Source organism: Echiichthys vipera, assembly GCF_963691815.1.
Source record: "Echiichthys vipera genome assembly, chromosome: 12".
Taxonomy (NCBI): domain Eukaryota; kingdom Metazoa; phylum Chordata; class Actinopteri; order Perciformes; family Trachinidae; genus Echiichthys; species Echiichthys vipera.
The window spans coordinates 13,564,783-13,580,800 of NC_139837.1; the positions used below are offsets into that span (position 1 = coordinate 13,564,783).

At 38.6% G+C, this 16,018-nt stretch overlaps 2 protein-coding genes across 2 annotated transcripts in view; one reads left to right on the forward strand and one right to left on the reverse strand.

The window, feature by feature from the left end:
• Positions 1–10,921, reverse strand: part of myo6b (myosin VIb) — a 35,313-nt gene extending 24,392 nt beyond the window's left edge. Inside the window, exons 1-11 of the mRNA XM_083923681.1 lie at positions 10,830–10,921; positions 6,827–6,977; positions 4,012–4,081; positions 3,823–3,896; positions 3,225–3,354; positions 2,713–2,818; positions 2,205–2,260; positions 2,008–2,105; positions 1,736–1,900; positions 977–1,057; positions 79–87 (exon numbers count right to left, since the gene is read on the reverse strand). Of these exons, the coding sequence (XP_083779807.1) occupies positions 79–87; positions 977–1,057; positions 1,736–1,900; positions 2,008–2,105; positions 2,205–2,260; positions 2,713–2,818; positions 3,225–3,354; positions 3,823–3,896; positions 4,012–4,081; positions 6,827–6,946 (909 nt within the window). The 5' untranslated portion in view covers positions 6,947–6,977; positions 10,830–10,921. The remainder of the gene's footprint in view (positions 1–78; positions 88–976; positions 1,058–1,735; positions 1,901–2,007; positions 2,106–2,204; positions 2,261–2,712; positions 2,819–3,224; positions 3,355–3,822; positions 3,897–4,011; positions 4,082–6,826; positions 6,978–10,829) is intronic.
• Positions 10,922–13,317: 2,396 nt separating this feature from the next.
• Positions 13,318–15,101, forward strand: colec11 (collectin sub-family member 11; the record flags this gene model as incomplete). The annotated part of the gene is made up of 6 exons (XM_083923830.1): positions 13,318–13,447; positions 13,557–13,628; positions 14,098–14,169; positions 14,292–14,345; positions 14,475–14,570; positions 14,692–15,101. 6 exons carry the CDS (start codon positions 13,318–13,320, stop codon positions 15,099–15,101), a joined length of 834 nt encoding a protein of 277 aa, XP_083779956.1.
• Between the last annotated feature and the right edge of the window lie 917 nt (positions 15,102–16,018).

Genomic DNA, 16,018 nt, shown 5'->3' on the forward strand with positions numbered 1-16,018 from the left:
GAGTCTCAGTGTTTACTTTAGGGAAATACAGGATAAAGAGGAGGGAGCACAAAGCCCTGTTAAGAAAGGAAACATCACCTTATTGTCCTATATAACACAGACACATGGAAGGATAGACAGATGTACAATGACTTAATTAGCGACATATTAATAATTAAGACCACACAGTTTACAGAGCTTCAATCATTAAGTTATGAGTTACTGATATTGTTATACTTTGTACGCACATGGTAAGCACATATAATACATAATTGACATCTATAAAAACTTTATTTCATTGAAACTCTAGTCTACAATAATGTCTCTCACAGATATAAAAAGGTTAAATGGAACATGTATCTCTCTCTATATTTATAAATCAAAGAATTGAGATTATAATTGGCCTCTAATATGAACAAAACTTTTCTTCATTTACTAGGCTAAATAAACCCACGAGTGAATCCATTAATAAAGAACTGAACACAACTCCTTTATTTACCACTATCTCACCTGCTTCTCCTGAAACTTTGATTCACATAAAAGAAGATATTACTCTATCTTAGAAAACAAGAAGTGAAATGAACATGCATAATTAATCCCATAGAGAGTAACGTGCCACACTTATTCTTCTAATTGTTTCATGATATTAATTACACATCTCTTGCAGGCTTTGCAGTTCTTTTTCGTGTCATACATAATTCATCAAACACATCAGATATTCTTATTGACCAGTTCCTGCATATTATTTCACATTTGCAGCGGATTTCCATGAATATGTGTCTGGGAGTTGCTTTCATTCAGTGCTTACTCATCATTATTGGTAAAAGAATAATATACATATATTAAAAGGATCGACGGGAAAGAATCAAAAAGTGATGTATTTCAATGCGTTATTCGCCTTTGCTTCTTGACACACAGTTGACAAATATAACACAAGTGTCCAAGATAATCACGCATTGGGTTAGAGTGATTAAGCCTGATCAGGATGTGACATTACCTCAGGACTCTTGCGGTTCTGCATGATTTGTTTGTCAGCGTCTTTACTGGCAAAGTATCTGGTGCATCCTCGGTTCAGGTACTGCAACGGAGACAGATCAGCTTAAAAACATCCAAACATAATCAGTGATTTTGAGAAATTAAATTCAGACACAGAGTAAATTCATTTCACTCGAGTTGGCAAACCCAGTGGGGATATTTGTATTGATTTTCATCATCGCAAAGATTTACTTTGTTGTTTTCTAATATTGCTCCACAGCTGACTAGTAGTGAATTGCATAAAGTAATTGCCTCTGTTGATGTGGGTGTCAGCTCGGGGACCTGATGTAATGTCAAAATGATAAACATCTAAAGGAACAGCTTGAGCTGCTTGTCGTTCCGTTGAGCGTTGTTTTGTTGAGCATGTAGGAGACAATGAAGGCTGGGATAAACACCTTTATGCCCTCTGATTTTGCCCCTGCTGAGTTGGTTAATTGCATTAAAAAAATGAAAGGATTCAATTAAGAAATATTTTGTCCCTGAGGGGATTTTGATTTCACTTGGGAGGGCTTCTTGACATCACTAACATAAGCTTCTGTGACGTCTAGAGGGCTTCCATAGAACTTCCAACCAATTATATATTCAAAAATACTTAGAAAAATAGTTAAGCAAGTTTACGTAATTACATGAAAACAGCCAAGAAAATGATTTCTACAGTTGAAATTTTCTTGGCTCACAATACAGTACAATGTGTGTATGTGACACTTCAGCCCTCACTGACCCGGAAGCTGTCCGGGGAGTCCAAGTGCAGTTTCTTCTTTACGTCCTCGGATGCTCCGGCACACAGCCTGTAGAAGATGTGGTAGTTCCTCTCGTCGTTACTTTGCATGCAAATCCTTGACTTCTCGAGCAAGTAATGGGACACAAACCCACCCACAACTGCATTCTGGTAACACAAGAGAAGAATCGGGTCTTAAAATCAGAACTGTAAAATTCATGGTCCACACAGAAGATTAGACCCAACCTATGGTGTAATCAGCGATAATCTTTTACCTTCTCATTAAAGTGGATTTCCACAAACTTTCCAAAGCGACTGCTGTTATTATTGCGGACTGTCTTTGCATTTCCAAAGGCCTCAAGAAGGGGATTTGCTGAGATTTTGAATGGGAAAAACAAATCAGGATTACACTGCCCCCATATTGTACTGTACAGATAGTCAAGAGTAGTTGACAGTTTTGTTAATGCATTACCTTCAACAATTCTCTCGTCAATATCTTGACCACTTCCATATGTTGTGGTGAGATATCTACAGGAAGAGGGTAAAATTAGTCATCAACAATGATGAATATGTATAGTAAATCACCAGGAGATTAAAAAACTGTTTAAAAGAAAAAAACACACTAACTAAGATAAACACACTTACTAAAACCCATTTCACAGTTTGCACACATAAAATATGAATACAACAGCTTACTCTAGAAAATAACCTAGACTTCTGGTAGTTTACTTGTGAATTTCATCCAGTTCAGTGACAAATTACTACCACTAATGTTTTTCGTGAGATATTTGATATTTGGTATAAGCAGTTAACACTCAATGCAGTGCAGTCAAGGTACAAATATCTTTGTTTGGAAAGAGAGGACACATTTAGATTTCAACACCACTTTATAGCCTGTGAACACACAATCAGAAGGGAGAGGACTACAGGTGAGTGTGAAGGAAAGATGAAGATGGGGGACAATTCATGTGAGCTCATACCTGAGGACAAACTTGGTGTTTTCAGTCTTCCCAGCACCAGATTCACCTGAAACTATGATGGACTGGCTCATCTTGAGAACCTTCATGTCCCTGTAGGCTTTGTCAGCTAAAACAAAACAAAAAAAATGGAATTGGAATAAACCAACACCAAAGCGTCTTTACGCACCATTACAGTTTCTCATCAATTGATGTATTTCAAATACAACTCTGTTACTCTATTTTTAAAGTAATATCACTTCAGCGTGCAGTTATAAATGTTACCCCCTTACTTAAAGGTCCCATATTAAGTATAATAGTGAGTAATAAGTGAGATTTCTATGTCTTTTTTGATGATAAAGCAGGCTGAGGTGCTACACCTCATACAGGTATTTTCAAACAGACAGAAAAATACTGTTTTTTTTAACATTAAAGCATGTAAACACTTTCTAGTAAAAAATGAAAATTCAGGTATGATCCAGACAATGAGCATAATATGGGACCTTTAACAGTGATAGGAAGGTGTGAGCTCTCACCTATAGCATACACGTGAGGAGGAAGAGTTCCCAGTGACTTCCCCTGGTACGACTTGATGGCGTCAGGGCCATAAAGTTTGGGGATGTCATAGTAAGGATTCACAGCTATTAAGATATTGGCCACATAAGTCTGTCAGAGACATACATAGATGTATGATTAGTGTCACTGCAATTAGAGAGAGTTCACAAATGACAAAAATACAAAAGAATTATTCAATAATGAGAGACAACAGAGGTGAAAATGAGCCTAGCGAAGGCTGCGAAGACACACCTTAACTTGTCTCCCTGTCTTGTTTTTCCCATCTACCAGCTGTCCCTTATTTCCTAAGTGAGTGACTGGGATCAGGATTGGGTTTGCCAGTCTGACTTTGTAACCCTTCTCTAGCCTCCCTTCTCTCTTCACCACCTGGCACTTTTCCCAAGGGGGAACAAGGATCGGGATCCTCTCTCCTGCTGACCTCAAACTTGTTACTTTATCTCCTTATGATGCAACTGGATAGTAGTGTGACTTTAAGCCATCACAGGAGCAGATATATAAAGGCATTAAAGTTGTGCTAATGCAGTAGAAATAGCAGTATAGACGGAGAAGAAAACATACATAGATGTGGTCTTTATTGTACCGGACTCTGACGTTGTTGAGAAGAGTGGCTTCATTCAAGTACATAAGGGAACCTGAAAACAGAGGAAAAAAGACCTAGAAAATAAAATGAATCCTGGGAAAAACAGACTCTGTTACGAATAACAACATGCCTGTAAAAAAATAACAGCCAACTGTGTGGTGACTTACAGTTGTCATCGACATATTTGTTGACGTCATCCTCTGCTGGAAAGACTTGGCTCATCGGAGCAAGAAAGGTCTGCAACACAAACCATTTTTTATTATTATTATAACATTCACATGATGTCAATTCCAGGATAGATAGATGTGCTACAAGTGGCACTGTCTAGGTTTACCCCTGCCAACTTAATGCACAGGATTATTAGCCGCTCTGAAAAGCTTTTGACACAAAATGAAGCATCCAAACAAAGAGACAAATTAGGAATAATACAAAGTCATATACATGACATGAATCATTTATCGTGGTTAAAGATCACAGTAATGATGTTTGGTGCGCCATGTTCCTAGGCTAAATTAGTTACTGATATTCTCACTCTATTGTTTAAGAGTCTGAGTTAATGGAAATAAACTCAATGGAACAAGCCGGCTGTGAGAGAAACAAGGGGAGACATGGCAGGATAATGAATAATTTGGTGGGAGAGAAACCGGATCTGAACACCTGAGTGAGTAAGTGAGGATGTGTGTGCGTGTGTTTGTGCGTGTGCGTGTGCATGTGCGTGTGTGTGTGTGAGTGTGTGTGTGTGTGTGTGTGTGTGTGTGTGTGTGTGTCATTTAAACACAAAATAACATTTTGAAAAGACATAACATCGTTTTGAAGGAAGAGTTTTATCTTGCAGGAGCTTTTTGGAGTTTTGGCTTTGTGTGTGGTCTTGGATTAGCGTGTAAGGTTCTGAGAATATGTGGTATGCTGGGGTTGGGAAGAAACTTTACTGGCGCTCTGTACTGATCTCTTAGGAAAATCAACCAAACTCAAGTTTTAACATTTAAACCTGCCCAGGGAATGTACTGATCAGAGCAACTAGACCAAGTGGCATGATTAGGGCAGAACAATGACTATGTCAGTTGAGACATGACAATTTATCATTAATAAACACTCCTTTGCTCCATTTATATGTTCATTACACTCTCTATATCAATACTACTGCTGTGACTGTGCCCCAGTCTGTGCTATGATGCATGGTTTATTACCACAAACAGGCTGTAAGCATAAACAGAATGTGCTTTGTGTGCCTGCTACAGTACCTTGGCTCAATCTGCACATGTCCATCCACAATAACAACCATGTGAGAAATGTCTAACCAATAAAATTGACAAAGAAGAGGAGGCAGCCAGGCTTAGGGCCGTGTACTGAGCTGAGGCACTAATGATCTCCACTGTGTGGTTAAAAAAGACACTCAATGGGCCTTTCATCACCTCACTGAATGGGACAGAGTTTATGCCCTGCAATAAACTGATCATGATCATTCAAAGTTCACATGTATTCCAAATGAGAGTCACTTCAAACACATATAAAATAATTGAGCTTTTGTGCAAACTCTTAATATTATGTAGTTATCTGTCAGTTGGGTGAGATAATTGCTTATTTCTAATGCAACTTTGATACAGCAGGTCTCTTGTAACTGTTGACACCTTGAGATTAGAATGAAGTACAGCATCAATTTAATAAAAATGTCACCATATGCTATCTTCAGAAAGGTTTTAAAATACTGAGAGGCTGTATTGCAAACAGAAGGTTCTGACCACTTAAACAATTTTCCAGTACAAGGTTTAATACTTTTAATTTACTAATTCCTTTTGTTTTACAGTACCAGATAAGCATAAAGCTATTCTATATAAAAGATCAATAAAAAAGCTACGTTCCTTTTTTTTTTTATTATAGAGCAAGTCTAGGTGGCATATAAATACTGTGAAAGTATCAAAACACATGCACACAGCCAGTATTCAAACTCTGTGTCTTTAAATGAGCTGTCAGGAGTTGTGATGTCACAACTATGCTATATTGTTAGATGTGTGCTACCAAAGGGCCATTACAGTCATTCCCTGTGCAAAACAATGACGTGCAGAGACACTTGACTGCAGTTGCAGAAGACCCGGAAACGCTGACCAATCAGAGCAGACTGTGTTTTTTCGAGAGGGGGTCTTAAAGAGACAGGCGCTAAAACGGAGCGCTTCAGACAGAGGGTGATTACAGCTATATTCAGACAGATAGCATGATAAAAAAGAACCTGTTTTTAACATTAAAGAATGTAAACATGCTATAATTAAAATGAGCATAATATGGGACCTTTAAGTTAATAATGATAGCATAATATGTAGCTGTTCCAGTAACAGGGCCCTGGTATTGTGCATGCTGTCTCACCGGCATTGCTTACTTTATCAAGGTGAGGTGAGAAAGGTCTATACATAGCTGTAGTTAGAACACTTCAAACTAAACAAATGCAGAGGCAACTGCTATAGTTCATGTCTGTTGTAAACATCAGAGGCCTGCTAGCTGGGGGCACGTGGCGGCTCAGGTGCAACAGGTGGCCTTTACCTCCTAATGAGCAGCTCTCCCTCTAGGCAACACTATCAGCACACCTGCTGCTGCTCTCTTTATTTATTCATGCCTCTGTACATGTGGTCTCTCGTGTTTCTAATATTTTACACACTGTTGTGCTTACGCCTTTGTAGCTGAAATCACACTTCAGACAGACTGCAACAAAATTGCAGGAAAAAAAGTTTTAATTACTTACAGACTGCATTGTAATTCTCCATAAAAGTGTATGCATTTGTGAATGTTGTGAGCACCCTCAGGGGATTAAGGCAAACAACACACAATTTATGTGAACCACTCAATGAGTGAGAGATTCTCATATAATGTAAACTGAGCCACATGAAGCGCACCTAGCCCCGAATCCATTTCCCCAGTTGGACTTACTCGCTTGTTAATGGAATGGGGTGTATGCATGTGCATGTTCATGTGTGCTTGTGAGTAATGACCCACCTTGCTCTTTCCCTGGTTAAGCGGTTCGATGGTGAGTGCGTCAGCTCCTATGTCAACGATCATCCCCAGCTGGAACCCATCGGCGGGGTGTGGCGCCCACACTGGCTTCCCATCCTCCATGGCTTACCTCCAGTCCAGCAGAACCACACAACTGGGAGAAGAGGAGAGACAAAAAAGGGGAAGAGATGCAATATGAATAAAGGAAAGCATGTGTGGCTTAGAATAGATATGCAAAGAACAGTGCACAGTTTTGCATTTCTACTGAAGTACTTCAAACAAACTGAATTTGCTTCTACGTTGGTCCCATTGCCTGCTCCCTAAGGCTTGTAGATTTGCTGATAGACCTTTTCATGGCTAACAAACAAAAGTTGATGTCAGCATTGCTAATTAAACAGCTGAAAAAACATCATATCCCCTGTGAGGGTCATTTCTTAGTGTTACTGTTCTGTTTTATTGTTGAGCACCTGAGCCTCATTTACATGGCAGCATTTTCCTACATCCTTTTATATCCCTTACCCCACGGGCTCGAAAGTAGTAAGAAAAGTAAGTAATGAAAATCCTTTTAACAAAATAGTATTGTCTGCAAACATTATTTTTATTTATTTTATTTTTTTATTGTTTTACCTGGAGACTAAAATCAAAGCGTTTGATGTGATGCCAGTAGTTGTTTTATACATTTTTAACATTTTGTTCACCCATGACTGTCAAACTGCCTCATGAACAAGGTTGCAATCACAAGTCCATAGGCTAATTCAACACCCCGAACAGGGCCAAGAATTTATCAGAAGTCAGGTGACTGATATTTCAGAGCCATGGTCGGGCCCTTAGACTCTAAATCGTCAACTGGTTATGAATGAAAGAACTTTAAGTGACATCACACAAGAACGAAGATGAGAATGTTTTTATTGTTAGACTGATCTACATTGGCATTCCTCAGTCATTTTCATGATGTTATTGGGACCTCACCACACGGATGCTGTCTGCTTCGCTTTCCAATAACCTGTCATTCATCCTACTGATCTTGTAAGAGAGGATTTACCACTGAGTCACGAGTGAAGGGAGTCCTGCAATCTCTAGCGAGGACAGCACAAGTGACCTGACATAAACTGCCTAGCTTAACAACCCAGTTTGAATCATCACAGGTCTGTCGGTGTATGTTTGGACCGCGCAGTGTCCAAGATGTAGGTAATACTGAGACAATTCTATCAAACTATGACAGTTTGTAGTACTTTCTGCTTTACTCAATTACCATCACCAAGAACATATTGTCTTGAACTGGCTCCTGTAAGAACCTTTATTTTCGCCAAAATGCACAGCTTTATACATTTAACTGTATATCTAAATTGTACAACTTTATTGGAGGCAGCAGTTGGACCCTGGCAGATGCAACCAAGGGAATGATTTCTATCTGAATATTGTGCTCTTCAGTCACAGGTGAAAGCTGTATGTTTTAAAGAGCAAGAGTGTTGATATGCATGAGTCTCCCATTAGCTTCAGGGTTTGAAGTCAAATGTCAGCGAGGATAGATGCTGGAAAGTGCTAATGCAGACGTCAACAAGGACTCAAAGTTCAACAGGCAAATCAACTCAGTATAATGGTGGACTTTGGCAACCTATAGTGACCATCTCCATTGCTTTTCTGTCTTTTGGACCTGGATGGGGTTGGACTTGATGATGTTGCATTATTCAACATTTTACAGCTCAGTTGACAAGAAACTGAAAGACTTTTTGAATATCTAATTCCTTTGTGTTACATCATAACCATTTATGTCCTACTAAACCAGGGGTAGATCATTGCATCTTAGTGCTTATAGTAATAATGTGACCACAGTCAGACTTTTACTGCATTTACAAGCGTGTCATGTCTGGTCAATACACCCACATCTGGATTTCCTCAATACGCTACAGCAACTTCCAGTCAGTCACTCACTCACTCTGAGGACTTTGTAACAAGGCTCAGATGGTAAACCCAATAAAAAGAAGATACAAGCTCCAGCTGTTGGAACGCTGTTGTCCCAGCAAAACACAATAACAATAATGTTTTAATAAATGTTATTTCTGTGGAGGAGAATATAGGTATGTTACAAATTTAAACAATAATGGGATGATGGTATGATGGGATGTTCTAATGCAAAAGAGTCAAAATTAAGAATGCATTTAATATTTCACAACGAAGTTCTGTAAGTATTCAATTAAAAATGAAGTTAAACCTGGTTTGCTTCTTAAGTAAATTATCTTTAATGGAGTAAAGCGGAGCTGAATGTTATCGCTGCTTACACAATGTGAATGTAAGACACATGGCATGCTGTTATCTCAATTCACTGTTATATGGCCCATGTATTATTATGGCAATAATCTTTGTATACAAAAATTGCCTTTTCCCAGGGTGGGCCGACGGCTGAGTAAGTGGATGATTTCACACATTAAAAGTGTACCACACTGCCAAGGCCAAAACTAGACCCAAAAAATCTTCTGAGTCTCATAGCAAAATTGCATTCAACGAGATACTAGAAGCTTCTTAAGCCTTGTTTGTAGAAATCAGAGGCAACAGATTGTCTTCACACTAATGTAAGCTACAGTCACTTGAGGTCAGTACACAAATCTGATTCTACAACATTTACAAGAGCTGGCTACAACAAGTGAACTATGCCATACAAATGTGCAGAAGTCCCCAATGCTGATGACGTTAAAACCACAAAATAACATTAAAACAGAAGCGGACGTTTTAAAAAAAATGCAAACTGAAGGAGGGAGGATAAAGATTTCTTTACCAGTCTGTTATCTTTAACCTAAGTGTGAGATCTTTGTTAGATGACTGATCACCACAAAGCTTTATCACATACTTTCAGTCCAAGTTTAGTCACAGTACTATATATACACACAATGCATATTCTCAATTTAAAACTACATGACCACCAAAAGCCCAAATGACTACACACAACTTGCTATGATTGAGATTTTTCATATACTGTACAATGAAGTTAACAATTATGCTTTAGATATTTATCATACACCAAAAGCAGTCTATGTTAGTCTGCTGCAAACTCGGTTCCACACACAACACATCTGTCTTTGTAATATACAGCGCTGCTCAATGTACCAAGAGATTTTGGGGGTTCTAATGCTACTTTCAAAGCAAACCGCCAAACAATCTGGTATATCACTTGGGGAGATGGCCTACAGACACCAGTCCCTCCTATCATCAGTAACTTTGACTCTGCAGCCCTAAATCCTCTTAGTATTTGACCCTAATCCATGCAGGGAGGTGAGACGCTTCTAGTGAGATCCAGGCCTAACAAACAAATAAAAGTCGATGATTAGTGGCGAGACAATGCAAATCAGAAGGGTGTCGCATGTCCCATGAAACACAGACCCATACAGTAGAGAGAGAAGGAAACACAAATGTGCACGCAAATGAATGGACACTTGCTCAGAGCAAGAGCAGGACACACAAGCACGCCTCTTGTTTCCTGTCTCTTGTTTCCTGTTCTTTACCAGGCAAAAGGGACATGGAAAATGTATTGGATATATACTACAGGCCAACAGGATGAAGTCACACTTTGAATGTATCTTTAAAAGAAACAACAAGATCATCTTTTTGGTTTAAGAACGGTTAAATTGGCCAAGGGGTGGCAACAACATATCTGAATTTGTAAAATCAAGCACACAGAGGAGCTTAGACAAATAAGTTCAAGGAGACCTCATAATTAAATGTATTTGAACATATCAACATCTTCTGAAGGCTACAACAGACTAACGGTAGGCTACTGAGCCCTTATAAATAAACTAGTATGACTACTGGAAGGAGTCTGTAGGCAAGCTAACATAAAAGCCTATAATGCAAGCAAAGTTTGTTAATAATTAAACAAAAGTATAGGTAATAAAGGTAGGAGACTCAATACATTCATGTACCTGTAGAGATAATTCAAAGTGCCTCGGGCTGTTTCTGACCCTGGCTATTCGCTAAAAAGTGTAAAAAGTTAAGAGAAAAGCAGGACACTTACGTTTAGGGGGTCAAATGTACGTTCAGGGCGACAGTAATTCGTTTTAAGTCCCTCATACGGATGTGTAGTTGAAAGAATAGTCCAGCTTTCTCGGTCTTTCTTCCAGGACAAGACGGGCTGAGCTGTGGGCTGTCTGGATGACAGACAGTGCTCGGTGCTCCGGTGAGCACATGTGACGTCACTCCCGCTGTACACTGCTGAAGGTGCGTTGAAGTGCTGCTCGTAAGATCCTGTGTCAGGTAGTTTTTACTGGCTGTGTTTAGACCATAACAGCAGCACTGAACCCCGTCGTGCAGCAGAGGAAAGTTGACTAACTTGGCCCACTTATCTTTTTATATCACCAACATATTTCAAAAATTGTCTTTTTCCCCCCTCACAGCAAAATAAAACACAGTAATGGACATGTTAAAGCCATTTAGCAGATATGACTTTGATGTAAAATTCGATTAAAAAAAAAATTTCGATTAACAAATTTCAATCAAGCATGTTGGTTTGGCAATGGAGTATTGAATCTTGAAAATAAAACATGTCTAACCAGGGTAACTGTGTCCTTGGACCCATATAATACAAGTATTTCTTACAGTATGTCAATGTGGGGAATACTTTTCTACTACTCATTGTCAAAGAATGGACAGTATTTAGTTTTGTTTGTTTGTTTTAATCATAAAACTGGAGTTGGAGGATACATTGACCACACGCTCAACTCTCCCAATTCACCAGCTGTAATAAAAAGACAGCAAATGTTGCCTTGAGAGTCATGAATATTTCAGAGGCAGGTAATCTAAAACTTTTGGGGGGATTTTTGAAGGAGACATCCAATCCACCATTGAAAGCCTCCACTGGGTTTGTAAATCTAATTAGGATATCTGATACTCTCCTGCATTCGACCATATCTGATTACTGACACTATGACAGCATGTCAACACTAACATTACTTGTTTTTGTTCATAAGTTTAAAAAAAAAAAGTCCAAGGTAGTATCTGCATGGCATACTAAATAATGCATGACAAAGGCAAGCACCACTTGACCATATCAAATTGTGCCATTTTATTTTGGGACACTACAATAAACCTTAGTCTACAAGCAATAACTTTTTACATTTTTTATTTATTCATTCTGTTTCACTCTGGTCATGACTAATAAGCAAAGGCAAATACTGGGATACAAAGTATGAAAATATATTTTTTGTCATTTTAGTCACTGTAATCATAATAAACTGCAACAACAAAAAAGGATGAGTACCGTAATACAATGTCGGTCCACTACTGTACTTGCATGGACAATGGCTCCCTCAGGTGGCCACAATCAGATCTGTATCTGAAACCAAATCCCAAACCAATTAGCTCACAGAAAGGCGGAAAAGAGTAAAGAGAAGAGAGAAGATGCACTGGAGAGTTGATCATCACAGGGAACCGGTGCACTCTGGGGAAACAAAAGTGGCAGAAATGCTATAAGCGAAGTATCATTATATTCATTTAAAATCCCAAATATTAAACTTGATTGTTTAACCAAAAATTACAGAAAACTTGCAGTCAAGCCTTAGAAACTATGAAAAGGAATGTTTCAACTCCCGTAGCATATTATAGAAATTCTTTTTTTTGTTATTTGTAATTTAACAATCGTGCCTGTGGTAGACATTGCATCTGATAGAGTTTGAAGTTGAGTCTGTGTATTTATGGGGCCCCTCCCCTGTCAATCACTTGACTACTTTCCCAGCCAATTATCAGTGCGGCCCCAGCTGCTTTGGATTTATCTCTGAACTGTTTACGAATGTCCTATCACACACATTCTGTGATGCCTGTGGAGGAACATGAAATGTTTCTGTAGGACCACCAGTGTTCAGAACTCCTGCAAGTCTTTGCAATCTGGCTAAACTTCTCTACTTCTGTCTGGGAACACCTCTGCTGGTAGGCCATCCAGGTTGATTTTTTAAATGCAGAATACTGTTTAACCCATGATATGTTTTTCCTCAGAGGTTATATTTATTCCTGATATAGGCCTTTTTAGGTTTATAACAAACATAGCTGAATATGTCTTTGTTTTAGTCAAACATGATTCTTAGGATTATATTAGATGGATAGAATATATGCATGGATTGATTTAAAAGCATTATAATTTGTTTCTGGCTTCAAATGTGTGGTGTGTTTTTTTTTTTATCAAATATTTCTCAGGTTAAAAAAAATATTCTTTTATATATATTTGTGAAACAAATGCTGCATGTATAGGTATGTTATTAAAATGGGATGTTCATTGTATGGCGTGTTCTCTCAGGAATTCAGTAGCCTGCAAACTGGACGAAATGAATAATGACTTTATTGAAATATATAATGGCATTGACTTGTAGGATCATGGTTTTGCTGCTGAAACAAACTCTTACTTCTGATTCCACTGTTTCACTCATGTAACTCATTAGCTATTTTTTGAAATTCTTTTTTTCTTAAACTTTCTTGTTTCCTCAGTATGACCCAGCAACCAGCCCATGTAAAGGATGATAGGAGAGAAGCGGCTACTGTATATAGTACTAATGTCTGTGCTGAGTTTATTGAAACTACAGACCTATGGACAGCAATTTGCAGAGGAGTCCTGCACTGTTCAGATCCTTGTCCCTGGACTCAAAGGCATGCTGTTCTACATACCTTCTTACACATACCATACACAGAAAACAAGACATATAATCTACCTTCATGCATGCTTGTTATTGTTATATTCTGCCATTTTCTGCAAAAGGAGAACCAGGAGAGAAAGGATTAAAAGGAGCACCAGGGAGACCAGGACGACTTGGGCCTTCTGGAGACATAGGTATAGAATATGTTTGCTTCTCTATGCAAGGGAAAACATTAACCATGCACCCAAACCTACGCATCTCACTTTTTCAACACTACCACTTTGCTAAAACATAACAACAAAAAAAAGAACTGGGGTAAAGATCACATTGCTTGGACTGATAATGTGCTGTTACATCACGACCAGGCTATCAACAGATGGACAAGTGTTTACATTTGGGTGAGAGGTCGGAGAAGAAATTATTTGCAGAATCCACTGCTGTTGACAAGTGTTTACTGAAGACCTTAATGAGGAGTGGAGGGTGTTCACATACTTTTATAAAGACATTACACAGACTCTGTATTTTAACTAATGTACCTATAGAGGAAGTAATTAGTCATTTGAGAACTTCAGTTATTATTTTCATTCAAAATAATGTGCAAGCTTTTTAAATAGATTGAATAGTAACAAAATACCCCTGTCATATTCCCCTTTTTTTCCCCAGGTCAACCTGGATTTAAAGGTCAGAAAGGCATAATGGGACGTTATGGAAAAGTAGGCCCAAGCGGAATGAAAGGTGATCACATTGGTTTTTAAAAAAATATATTTCTATGTATTTTAAAGTAGAAATACTTCCCATGTAGTTAGGATTTAGTTAGTTTAGGAATTAATTAAGTTTTTTTAAATTTCATATCTCAGGGGTAAAGGGAGACATGGGGGATCCAGGTCCAAAGGGCCCTAATGGAGATCCAGGTGAGATATTATACCGTGCTAATCAGTTTGTCAAACAGATTATTGCGGGATTAGACGGACACATTTGGTGAAAGCTGTGAAGTAATTAAGACTTCCGTGTGGTAATCTCCTACATTTTTGCCTTATCAGGTGTTCCATGTGAGTGCACACCAATGAGAAAGATGATCGGAGAAATGGACATTCTTGTGGCACAGCTCTCCTCTGAACTGAAATTCATTAAAAATGGTATGATCTTTAGCATTTTGAAACCATTCAAATGTCCATCACTATCAGTTCTTGTATCCATGATTGCTTCACTTGGCATGTCAGTGTGAAATGTATAGAAATACAAGTGCTCATTTTTCAGCACTGCCCTCCCCTGCAGCTGTTGCCGGCATAAAAGAGACAGACAGTAAGGTCTATCTGTTGGTGAAGGAGGAGAAACGCTACTCAGACGCTGAGGTCTACTGTCAGACGAGGGGAGGGCACCTGGCCATGCCCAAGGACGAGGGAGCCAACGCGGCCATTGCAGGATACATCACCGTAGCGGGCCTGAACAGAGTCTACATTGGCATTCACGACCTGCACCAGGAGGGTGTTTTCACCTATGTGGATCTCTCTCCCATGACCACTTTCAGCAAATGGAGAAAGGGAGAGCCCAACAACGCCTATGATGATGAGGACTGTGCTGAAATGGTGGCCTCTGGGGAGTGGACTGACGTGGCGTGCCACCCTACCATGTATTTTGTTTGTGAATTTGACAAGGACAGTATCTGAGTTCAGTCTATGTTATCTATGATAAATGGAGCAAAAGTTAGATGTATTCGCTGCGTTTGTGCTACTACTATCTGTAAATAGGGTGACAAAATGACATGAAAGTTGTGCATTATATTTTCTACATTCTTTTTTACTTTTCCTCATACGCCTATAAGCTATTTATTTTCTTAACTCACAAAACATCCCAAGTTTTTGTTCTTTTGTGAGAATTTACTTATTATAAGCACACCCTTAATCTCATACTCTGTGATTCATTAATGATTCAAACAGCATCCCAAGCAACCTATTGAGTTTTATGTTATGCAAATTGTCCACCGAGCAGGGCCATCAACAAACAAGACAAATAAGCCAATGTGGAAGGCTGTAGTTTGTGCATAAGATATTAATTAAAGAGGGGATTTGCTTCCAGTTGCATGGTTTTAATAATAAAAATTGAATACAATATGCATTCTATATTCATATTCATATCATAAATTATGTGACGGTGGTTGTAAAATAAAATTTCACTGATAATTTGAATTGAATTGAATTGTATCTGTGTATTTTTTGTGGCTGAGCTGTCTTCATTTATTCTAGTGCAGCTGAACCAAATCCAGCCGAGTGAGACAGCCACCACCCAGTGGCTGATGGTTGTAATGCATTGTAACAATTTCTCACACTGGGATGTCAAGTGACATAAACAGGCTCAGTTCTATTCAGTAAACCATGACAGTGTGCCAGTGAGCCAGTATGCACAATAACAGAAGCAGAAAAAAATCAGCACTCATACATTTTATTATTTACACGTGTACTTTTCCTACTGTAAAATAAACAGTCGTGCTCCTGTTTAAAATATCTACCCATGCTGTAGCATTTTAATTTAACTTATGTTTGTTAAGGAATCATTTTTTTGGTCTAATTGTTGATTTTTCTACATC